This window comes from Argopecten irradians, chromosome 4, assembly GCF_041381155.1.
Source record: "Argopecten irradians isolate NY chromosome 4, Ai_NY, whole genome shotgun sequence".
NCBI lineage: Eukaryota > Metazoa > Mollusca > Bivalvia > Pectinida > Pectinidae > Argopecten > Argopecten irradians.
In genome coordinates this window covers 16289340-16301770 of record NC_091137.1, presented here as the reverse complement: position 1 = coordinate 16301770, position 12431 = coordinate 16289340, and the positions used below count along the sequence as shown (strand labels likewise).

The window sequence follows — 12431 nt, the reverse complement described above, 5'->3', positions numbered from 1 at the left end:
TACATGTAGTTGTTTTTATATTGGAATTTTACAAGCCAAAAAGAAAACGTTGGACCACAAGAGGAAAACAATATGGGCTACCAGTTACTAAAGTATAATGTTGCCATAGAATATTCAGATTATTCCATTCATTATGATTTCAAAACAAAAACTAGTTAGCAGGTTATGAATATATGATCTCCCTCAGTGTCGGGTGAAATAGCACATAGTATTTTGAGTTGTGTTATTGAAATGAAAATACCAAATAACTGTATACTAATTGTATACCCACGTATTCCAACTTTCATCACTTGTAAGTAAGTGACATATTACAAAAATTGGCCGTCACCTTAAACATTGACTGACATATAGGGATTAACTGCAAATCAACAAGAAGCATGAGTGTTTATACAGGGTGTCCCATAAATCAAGTTACACTTTCAAAATGGTATTACTTTTGACATACATGAACAACAAAAAAGATATTTAGGTATATGAAGACATACAGTCAAACGTTTTGTAATTTGGTTTTTGCTGAAAACCATTGACGTTACAATGACGTCATTATTTCTAAGATATTGGCACGTCAAGAGGGCATTATACAGAAACTGTGAAATGTGTTATACTTTGTAAAACAGTGTTGTTGGTCATGTAATGACCCAGTACTCAACAACTCAATTCTTTGTGAGTGCTACCAGAAATACAGAAAATAATCACCAACACCAGAAAATAGTGTCCAACCACAGGCGTTTGTAATATATAATGAATATTAATGATAATCAAAACTCGGATCGAATCATATAGAAATTACAAACGCCTGTGGTCCAATGCATTAATTAGGCATTGTAGAATAAGAACAAATCTTAAATGCTAGTGTTCAAATGCTCAAATATCAACGATAGCGTCGTTTTGAGCATTTTTCAAAAATGTGTCTTTAAAGAAAATCGTTGCTAAGATTACCTAAATTTGTTTGTAAATCTGTTTGTTATTCAAAATATTAAATTTTATGATTGCAGGCTTTTTGGAGATGAAGTCCTGGTGCTTTACGTGCTGTATTAAAGAAAATTATGACCTTTGAAAGTGTTTACAACATAATTTATGGGACACCCTGTAATATTGCACTGCTATAAAATGATGAGTGGTATAATTAGAAATACAAAGATGACAGTACTTATGAGGTGTAGTTCAATGTATCTAGGCACGGGCACTTGATAAAAATATAATCTGACAGCATGACTTGGTAATATATATATTACTTCAGAGAATATTGCCAAGTACCTGTGATCTAAGTTGATGAAACGTGTTTAAACATCGGTATTACCCTTGGATATAATTGTGCACTCGTAAATTGTTATGTAGCTTATATAACTTTTGACAAAATGTGCTACATGGTTTGGAACCTATTTCTGTTATCAAATAACCAAGCCCTTATGTTTCTATAGCAACTACATGAAGCGTTATCGACTTGAAAGACAAAACAATATTTTCTCAGTATGTAAAATTGTGTTCTATTTACATCTATAAAACATTGCAAATTCCACGAAAAAAAATGTACGAAGTTATTGATTTAGTATTTCATATATTAAAGTTCATTGTCTGCTTGTAAAAGTGATAAAAACGTTTGAGGTTATCCATATTGGTATCCGTGATGTTTGCTGATGATTCTTCTTTCTCTAAGGCCGTTAGCTCCTCTACCGCTACATCCTAGAAAACATTTACGTATGCCATCAATTTTGTCATCTGGGAATTTTCCGGGCTACATCAATGCTTTGATGGGTGCTTTGTTATCGCTTTCTAGCTTGGAAATCGTGGTATTTTTTTTTATTTTAGGTCATAAAACATTTTTACATATTAACAGCTTGTACATGGTAAACCTTCTTACTCATCTTTCATTCAATAGCTATCGCTATTTTTATACTGTTTTATTATCATACATGTATATACAACATGTAATACATTGTCTTTTTACATAAAATATTTTATAACCATTTTGTCACAAACACGTCTTTCATTCAACATACGTTTTTTTCGCGCTAATATATCGATAGAAATAATAACTTATATTTTTACATCATTTTCGTCCTCGCATTTTACACATATTTCTCATTCTACACTCTCTCATTCTTTTACAATCATACTTCATTTTCAAATATTGTCATACTTTTTTTTCAATGTTTCATCCATTTTAAATATATTTGTTGTACTTATCTAAAAACATCATATACTAAGTCTTGTTTTCAAAGTATTTGTCAAGCTTAATTTTAAATGAGTTGTTTAAGGGCCTTATCACACACAATGTCATCCGGGGAATGCTGACTAAAATGTGAACAAGAACCAATGGATATTGTTTACAAGGTAAGCACTGATAGTAAACAGAGCAAAAGGCCGTTTGAGAAACATTGTTGACATTATGCACATCCGTAAGGAGGCATGTATTTGTGACGGTAAACGAGACCATCGAGGTATATGTTTGCATGGAACAATTTATAGGTAAATAGTATTTCTCTCCATATCTCATCAATCATTGGGCTATATGAAAAACCCCATTGTCAATTTTTGGTATGAGAATTGTCGTAGCTTGATCAATTTTGCCCCTCCTTTTGCTTTATGCTGTTTGCTTTCCTTCTTCGTCCATTGTTCCTTTGTTTCCATTACCGCAGCAAATCTACGTCTTCTAACAGATGTTATGTTAAAAAATAAAATATCTCTTTGACTCAAACCATTTCTGCCCTGTTGACTATCATTGCTTGTTGCCACATTTTTCTAGATTTGGTTCCTATGGCGGGCGCATAATCTCGGTATTCATTTTATTTTAATAAGAATGTCTTCTTCATCCATTTAATATTTGCTTCGTGTCATTGTCTTACAATAGCTTCCCTATTCCAGCAATCTGCGTTTCCGTTGTTGTTTCTGTGATATTTATGGCCGTAAATGGAGAAGAAAGATAAAAAAAATTGAGCGTATTTTTTTAATATTCATGATATAAGTGTTTCTCGATTTAAATAAATATAACCCCGATTATATGAATTGTGACTCGTCTTTTTGTATGTCTACCAATTAAAGTTGAAGTTCTTTATTACTTTGACCAACAGGAGAGTAGGAAATGTAGCGGCTAGACCGAGATTCGAACCCGAGACCTCCGAACACTATAGCCGAACGCTCTACTGCTGAGCTAGCTACCTGGTCATCGATGATCGATTCAGTCAAATCCCGCTACGCTCCTCTCTCCTTTTCCAAAGTCTTCGACCTCGAAGATATAAAGAGACCCTAGCATATATATACATTTATATTTCAATTTTGCTTGTTGCGAGCATTTTCATTGGCTTAAAAATTTACGCTACATGTATCAGCCCATACAGGAAAAAAATGGCGTCGTCGTTTGTAACGTTGATTCTGATTGGCTGAGATGACGGCGTAATTATTTCATAGACAAGAGAGTCCCAAAATGAATTTTGAATATTGAAGAGATTATCTTTAGTAAATTGAATTATAAGGATTAATTTGAATAGATTTTTTAAATTATGGAGATATAACACAAAAATCTGAGTGTACTCTCATCATAAACCGCTTCGCTGTGTATTTAGAGTACACTCAGATTTTGTGTTAAATCTCCACAACCGCCACGTACGTTTAGCTGGGCGCCAATTTTGTTCAATCGCACAACCATTTCCCGTCTGTTAGTCATTTCATATACAAATATTTACAGTATGAAAACTATGTTTACCAATGCTATCCTTCAGAACAGTAAGGGGAGACATGCATGATAGAATTTTACAAAATTACGATGTATAAATGAAATATACGACAAGGAATGCAGCAGTTCAATTGTTTTATGGGATGATATCAATCAACGCCACAATCGTCGTGTCAACACAAAAAATATTTTTTCAAAACGAGCCACAACTAGCTTACGTAAAAACTTTTTTTTAATAAGATCAACATTAGGCCTAATCTGGAACAAATTACCTCAACGCGTTATTTCGGCAACAAATATCAATACGGTGTATATATGTTCAATAATGAGTTGGACCGATACTGGAGAAACCAAGAACTATTCTTTAACTACAGAGCCGAAAGTGTTGAATTTATTAAACTGACAATGTACACGTTTTATATTATAATATAATATTTTATTGATAATTTATATGCACTACTAGATTTTATGTATGTCCCTGGTACTGTTCGATTCTTCGGCAAGGGTGGTATGCGTTTGGATTCGATTCCAAGTCATCTTCTACAAGATCTCATAGAGTACAGACCCGACGTTGTTGTAGTTCAGCTTGGAGGTAACGACATTTCTGCTACTTCATCCCCCAACGAGATCTTTCAGCGACTCCAGACACTTCAGACAGACCTACTTCGAGCCGGCATACAGAAGATTTACTTCGCAGAGATTCTCCGACGAGGAAACTTCACCAAGTCCCCAGGCCTGACACAGACATCTTTCAACAAGCAACGGAACAAGATCAACCGATTGACACAGACGAAGCTCAACTTTATCAGGATCCATGTGAAGTTCCCCGACCACTACCTCCACGACCTTGTACATCTTAATGACACCGGACTCCAGACACAGTTCCTTTCAGTGCGTAGGCCAATGTTTTTGTGATGTATGTGTACATATTGACATTTTACTTCTGTAATGTACTTTTTGAACATTATCTGTAAATACCGTGCAAAATGTTTTGATGAATTAGATATGTGAATGTGAAATGTACAAATGTACCATGTAAAATAATTGTGTATTGATAAATAATAAATTAATGATGTATTTTATATCTATGCATGTATTATGTGAACTGATGTGTATGTAAATAATGTTTATATATATATATTCTAATAAATAAATGATTTAATTCACTCTGTGTCCTATCGTATTTTATTTTTTGACTATAAATATTAGGTTAGCATTACTTGCTATTAGCTAACAAGAGTCAATCACCTTTACATTGATATATCTGTATACATGTATGTGTATATACATAAATTAATTCAGTTTTTTACTAAAAAAAATGAGAAATTACTGAAAACTTCACTCATGTCCATTCAGTTCATGTTGTCTTCAGGTCCACCATATCGGCATTAACTATACAGTAAGCGACCCTTTTCTACAAGCTTTGAAATTAAGAGTTTTTTTTTACTCATAAATAGCATTAATATAGTTTATTAGTGAATAATATTGGATAAAACAAAGATATATTGCTTCCATACACGAATTAATACTCTAAAACCCCGTTCAGGTCCTCCTTCAGGTCCCGTTCAGGTCCGCCATATTATCGGTACGGTAAGCGACCTTTTTGTCGAGCTTTATAATTAAGTCTTCAAAAAAAAATTTTCACAAAAAAAGACATCAAGATGTGTATTAATATATATTCTAGCATATAATAAAGAGATATTGCATATAAATATGCATTTAATACTCTAAAACCCCGTTCAGGTCCTCCTTCAGGTCCCGTTCAGGTCCATTCAGGTAATTTATATGCACTACTAGATTGATTTGTAATGAATTTGTATAAATGAGTCTAGTATAGAGGACTTACTCACACAAGTCCTGATCCAGAAATAAACTTATCTTATATTGTCTTATCTTAAAACCATCACTTTAGTGTGTTTTAACAATGATAGCATTAAAAAATAAATGTCCGCTTATATCAGTCGTAATATTTTCAATGTATCCGGATTTCATTTACGACATCCGGTTTTAATATTTCTCGATCTACACAGTATTTGATGACGCAGTAGGCACTTCCTGTTTATTGGAAGTGTACACACTCAAGATTAAAATGCAGCGTGGTGGTGGGGGAGAAAGTGCTTCTGGATACTCGGGAGGGGCCCACCCCACTAGTGGAGGACATTCATCGTATCGCTACGAAGATCTAGAATTCCCCTACTGCGAAGATTCTGGCAAATATGAAAAACTGGCCAAAATTGGACAGGGAACATTTGGGTAGTTACGTTATTCTCTCTCTCAGTACAAAGAGTTTTCTTCTTTTCATGCCATTCGAGTGATTTCTCATAAATGTGTACAGGGTGACGGGTCACTATAAGCTAGTTACATTATTGATTTTGTTTAATATCTGGTCAAAACTGAATATGTGTAAGGTTAGATAAATATCTTTATGGATCTTAGTTATACTGTCACAACACCAATTAATGAATTATACTGAAACACGTAGAATATCATTTGGGTGATTAAATGATTACTTAAATGGGTAACTGTAACTCAAATGCAGGAATGTTACCCATAGTACAGGGTTGTGCCAAACCTGATTATGTACTATGTAACTGGCAAGTCACACATTTTTGTTTATCACCAAACATACAACTCTTTGTAATATATGTATTCCAACATGTGTAATTGCTATCCGCTTGTACTCAGATCAGCAATCTAAATTATTTCTGTGAAGTTGTATTGATGAAAGAGCAAAATCCAATTTCCATCTATATACAATATTCCAACAATTACGGAGGTGTGATTGAAACATTTGAAAACATTATCCAAGTGCTAGCCAGCGATATTTCTGATCCTGACACCAGACTTAGACATTATGACAAATAGAAGTCTAGTATAAAATAGTACCCAGAGCGCATTACTACAGGAAAAGATGGAATTCGTTGACACCCTCTGGTATCAGGCCAGGTCATCTCTATTCAGACTGACAACCGGGAAGTGTCATTTACCTTATTTTTTCAACAAATGAATAATTTATTTACCGAAATATAACAATCCATTGAGATTAAAGGCGATTTGCATGCTATGAGAAATGGCAATGATGAGGAGGGAAATTTAATGTCGCAGAAAAGAAACTATATGTACTGTGTTGACACAATAGAATGTCCATACTTTATTACTTGACGAAATGGATGGCTATGATTCAGAGAAGATTATTCATTTGTTGTAAAGATGTAAGGTACCCGGTAAGAGTCTTAATAGGAGATGACCTAGCCCGATACCAAACGGTGTTGGCAAATTCTAACTTTTCATGTAGTTGTGCTCTCTGGCCCTAAATCAGACATCTACTACATGTATCTGTCATAATGTCTAAGTCTGGTGTCAGGGCCAGAGTATCTTCGGCTACTTGAGGGCATATAACATCCATCAATGTAACTAGTTAGAATAATAGGTATGTATAACATCTCATTTTAATTACAGATTTCATTTCATTTGTTTCATGAGATTATCAGTTATATAACAATTTAATATACATATACAATTTTTTTTATATCTAGGGAAGTGTTTAAAGCCAGAGACAGGAAAACCAAAAGACTTGTAGCAATGAAGAAAGTATTGATGGAAAATGAAAAAGAAGGAGTAAGCACATTTTTTGATCATATACATGTATAATTTTCATCATCTAACGGCGAGTCAGCATTGCTTTTTTCTGAATATTTATATCCTATTCTCTTATTATATATTATATCTCATTACTATAATAATTGTACAATTGATACTGTTTAAAAATTCTAAAGAAATCTTAATATGTTAAGAAAACAATGTAATGTTATAGGAAAGAATAATAGACTTCTTTTTCATTATGTTGACATGAATTTAAATAATTATAATAATTGTACTTTTCTGTTGCCTACAAATTTGAAATAATTAAGATGACACAATGTTTTGTTAGAGCAATTTCCCATAATAGTGTAGGATCCCATAGACCAAATGTTGTGATGATTGACTTGTAATTGTAACCTGATATTATCTATGATGAACATGACAGATGTTAGATGCATAAGAGCTTTAAATTATCTGTAGACATCAGACTAGGAAAGTTGTTATGAGTGTGTAAGAGAGAAAATATTCTTTTTATTGCAGTTTCCGATTACAGCTTTGAGGGAGATAAAGATTCTCCAGCTGTTACGACATGAAAATGTTGTTGACCTTATAGAGATCTGCCGCACAAAAGGTAATTAATAAGAGCAAGTATTTTCAAAGATATTTCTTTAAAACCAATCAAAATGTGGTAATGAGTTTATATTCTTATTTATAAATGAATGACATTGAATAGGTTACAATATACCATGTGTTTGAAATTTATAGCTTGTGTTGATTTAGTTTTGTATGGATAAGGATTTGTGTCTTTAATATGGAAAATCATTTGCACAAAAAGGTAACATCATAATCAAATTAAAAATAGTAAGTAGTCTTCTGCAATTCATTATCCTAGGCTCTAGACAGAGCTGCATACATATATACTGATATGTATGGTTTTTAGCAATTATAAAGCTATACAGAATGTTGAGATTTTCTAATGTCGGTTCTATCCCTATTACAGCCTCCCAGTACAACAGATTTAAAAGCACCTTCTTCCTGATCTTTGAGTTTTGTGAACATGACCTGGCAGGACTTTTGAGTAACGCTAATGTGAAGTTCAATCTTGGCGAGATTAAGAAGGTCATGCAGCAGCTGCTTAATGGCCTCTACTTCATCCACAGTAATAAGATTCTACATCGTGATATGAAGGCAGCCAACATCCTCATCACTAAACATGGTGTTCTAAAGCTGGCAGACTTTGGACTGGCCCGGGCCTTTAGTGTTCAGAAGGCGGGGCAGCCCAACAAATACACTAATCGTGTGGTAACCTTGTGGTACCGGCCTCCCGAACTGCTGCTAGGGGAGAGAAACTATGGACCACCCATTGATATGTGGGGTGGTGGATGTATCATGGCAGAAATGTGGACACGGGCGCCCATCATGCAGGGCAAGACAGAACAGAATCAACTTCAGCTGATCAGTCAGTTATGTGGGTCAGTTACTAAAGAGGTTTGGCCCAATGTTGATAAACTGGATCTATTTGCACAGCTGGATCTTCCTCAAGGTCAAAAGCGTAAAGTGAAAGAGAGACTTAAAGCATATGTAAAGGATCAGTATGCTCTTGACCTCCTAGACAAACTTTTAACCCTTGACCCCTCAAAGCGACTGGACAGTGACAGCGCTTTGAACCACGATTTCTTCTGGACAGATCCAATGCCTAGTGACTTGTCTGAAATGTTATCACAGCACAAGACGTCCATGTTCGAGTTCCTGGCACCACCCAGGCGACCAGGTTATAGGCCAATGCCACACGCACAGAATCAGAATGTCCAACGACCCCCACACAACCCTGACCTGCATGTAGAGCGTGTTTATTAGTGCTATCAATGGGTTTATTTGCTTAAGTATTCTGTTTTAAAAGGACCCATTTATGTTTATAATCAATATTTAACATTGAAATCATCTGTAATGAGTAGTAATGAGTCTATTTAGTTACAAAAAAAATTGAAAATGACTCTGGCAAATAGTTGATCAATATGGATGAGGGATATTCAGGAACTGAAAATGCTCAAACTAATCTCTATTTCATGAAAAATACAACAAATTAACTGTATTTAGGTGGTTGATAAAAATATTTTCCTTGACAGAATGACAAGATTTTATTTTACTCATAAGAGTTTTTTTTATTTTAACGATATGATTTTTGATTGTCTCAAACTGTCACATTCAAGGAATCATTGAATCTCGATTGGGGTAAACATATCGACTAGATATGAAATTGTCTAAAAGCAGATAAGTATATCGACTAGATATGAATTTGTGTAGAAATAGCTAAAGATATGGACTAGTTATTAATTTGTGTAGAAGTAGCTAAAGATATGGACTAGATATGAATTTGTCTACAAGCAGGCCTTGTAAGTGTGAGAGTCCATGTGCGATTATATTAATGACATAAACAATTTATTCTCACCAGTTTTAATTTGTTTGTTTTTTAAAAGATTCCAGTAATTTTATCTGACAATTATGTTAAACTTTTATCTTGGTTTACATACTAGTACTGTTGTACATTTTTTAAAAGTTATAGTTTCTTTACATTTATTTTTCATTTAAAAGTTCTGTCATCTTTTACCTATAGACTTCAAACAGTGATGTTAAATATATATACATGTGCAAGGTATAGGCAATCTCACAGGGACTGATGTAGTCTTTATATTGACCAGATAATGAAAATGGTTACTCGCTCTACAATTTTAAAGGCAATGACCATTTTAATTTTTTGAGACTTCTTTAGAAATATAATATCTTGAATCTGGCTTTCACATAGTTGAGAAACAGATTCTGATCCACATAAATTAAAATTGTGTTCCTAAATATGATAATCCCTTTTCATTATTAATAATAGTAACACATGTTGGGCTTTAATTTCCTCGATATAAACATGACCTGGGTATATTGTAGACTCTAATTTGAACATCCACAGAAAATGTGTTCCAGTATTTACATGTGTGAATGTTCATTACATATTATTTTTGTCCAAACTAAAAAAACCAAAACACATTTTGTACAGATAAGCAACAATTTTTTTGCAGTTTGAGTTTTTTTTTATATGTTTTGTAATTATTGTGTAATACATGTACATGAATGTGAGGACAAAATCGCATATTTTTTCTTGACAGTGTACTGAAATGTGTCTCGTTTGGTAATACTAATTTTCTATCACTTGTATACTGATCCTGAACAGGATTATATGATAATGTTTATATGACCCACAAAACGTCAGGGTGTATAAACTTCTGTCATCCTCTAATCTTGTCCAGCCAACTCCTCCTAAACTACTGGACCAATTTCAATGAAACTTAAAAGAAATTTTTGAGAACACAGATAAACATGAAGGCTATATTTTCCCAATATTTGAATTTGGTTGGCATGGTAACCAGATCATTATCAAAAACTTTTCTGATTAGTAAAATTTAGAAATTTTCAGATTAATTAGCTGAAAATGGCTATAAAAGTACAATGGTTATACTTTTTAAGACATCAGCTCTCATTTGGTTGCCATGGTAACCAAATGAAATGTCAAAATGAACATAATTTGTGTATGGATCACTGGTGAGCCATTGGCTTACAATTCTAGTTGTTTGACGGAATCTAACAAGAACAACTGGTCTTATTCTATATGTTTTAATTTTACATCATTTTATGGATATATTCTTTTTTTCAATTTTAGAGCAATGCTTGTACATTCTTTTTCAAATACTGTATATTGAAAGTTTTGCATCAATCTATCTTTTTTTAATAAGAAATAATATTTTGTATGTATAGTTTCCACATTCAAACTGGAAATAAATTTCCAGGTAGCAATGTTTTTCAGCTAAATCCAACTGGATCAAGTTTTTACTTTTAATAATAACTATATGTGTTTCTTTTATGGTGGGTTACACATAGAATGTGCTGTAACTTGTCACTCTAGAATGTCAATGTGAATATTTTTATCAGGAACACACTGTATTGGCTATGTATCAACAAGAGTGTCACATGTCTTGATTAAAATAATCTTAAAGTGATCTATGCAAGAGTTTTAGTTTTTAGTGTACCTGCCCAGTATCATCTCCAAAAGTACGTATGTAGGTCTCGAGACCTGGCTTAAAGTATGCTGTGAAGAAGTGTACCGAGTTTTACCAGATGATGCAACCTATTCACAGTCAAATATAAAAAAGTAGGCCAATTCATGACACACCTGTATACATTTGTAAAGTCTTGACCAATCATAGAGTTCATAAAATCTGGGAGCATACCTAAATGAATTCTTAATTTGATAAAGGTCAAAAGGTAGGTCAGTCATTGAGTCATGATGTAATCATAAATTGAAAATCTAATGAAAACTTTTAACCTCTGTTCTCTCACTGAAACCCATCAGATAATTAAAACATTAGGGCACCTGTGCTGTATTGTATGTTTATAGACTGTCATAACCCATCAGATAACTAAAACATTAGGACACCTGTGCTACATTGTATGTTTATAGACTGTCATAACCCATCAGATAACTAAAACATTAGGACACCTGTGCTGCATTGTATGTTTATAGACTGTCATAACCCATCAGATAACTAAAACATTAGGACACCTGTGCTGCATTGTATGTTTTATAGACTGTTAACCATCAGATAACTAAAACATTAGGACACCATGCTGCATTGTATGTTTATGACTAAAACATTAGGACACCTGTGCTGCATTGTATGTTTATGACTGTCATAACCCATCAGATAACTAAAACATTAGGACACCTGTGCTGCATTGTATGTTTATAGACTGTCATAACCCATCAGATAACTAAAACATTAGGACACCTGTGCTGCATTGTATGTTTATAGACTGTCATAACCCATCAGATAACTAAAACATTAGGACACCTGTGCTGCATTGTATGTTTATAGACTGTCATAACCCATCAGATAACTAAAACATTAGGACACCTGTGCTGCATTGTATGTTTATAGACTGTCATAACCCATCAGATAACTAAAACATTAGGACACCTGTGCTGCATTGTATGTTTATAGACTGTCATAACCCATCAGATAACTAAAACATTAGGACACCTGTGCTGCATTGTATGTTTATAGACTGTCATAACCCATCAGATAACTAAAACATTAGGACACCTGTGCTGCATTGTATGTTTATAGACTGT

At 33.6% G+C, this 12431-nt stretch overlaps 1 protein-coding gene across 1 annotated transcript; it reads left to right on the top strand.

The window, feature by feature from the left end:
* The first annotated feature begins 5707 nt into the window (after positions 1-5707).
* LOC138320758 (cyclin-dependent kinase 9-like) lies at positions 5708-11298 on the top strand. Its single transcript, XM_069263946.1, has 4 exons — positions 5708-5926; positions 7210-7291; positions 7796-7886; positions 8256-11298. The coding sequence occupies exons 1-4, from the start codon at positions 5763-5765 to the stop codon at positions 9110-9112; spliced, it is 1194 nt and encodes a 397-aa protein (XP_069120047.1). The 5' UTR covers positions 5708-5762; the 3' UTR covers positions 9113-11298.
* The last annotated feature ends 1133 nt before the right edge of the window (positions 11299-12431 follow it).

What these genes read in the sequence shown, in the direction of transcription:
- LOC138320758 (XM_069263946.1), top strand. Translation starts at nt 5,763, where the DNA reads ATGCAGCGTGGTGGTGGGGGAGAAAGTGCTTCTGGATACTCGGGAGGG. An exon ending in TGGAAAATGAAAAAGAAGGA is followed by an intron (nt 7,292 to 7,795) that starts GTAAGCACATTT and finishes TTTTTATTGCAG; the next exon opens with TTTCCGATTACAGCTTTGAG. An exon ending in AGAGATCTGCCGCACAAAAG is followed by an intron (nt 7,887 to 8,255) that starts GTAATTAATAAG and finishes TCCCTATTACAG; the next exon opens with CCTCCCAGTACAACAGATTT.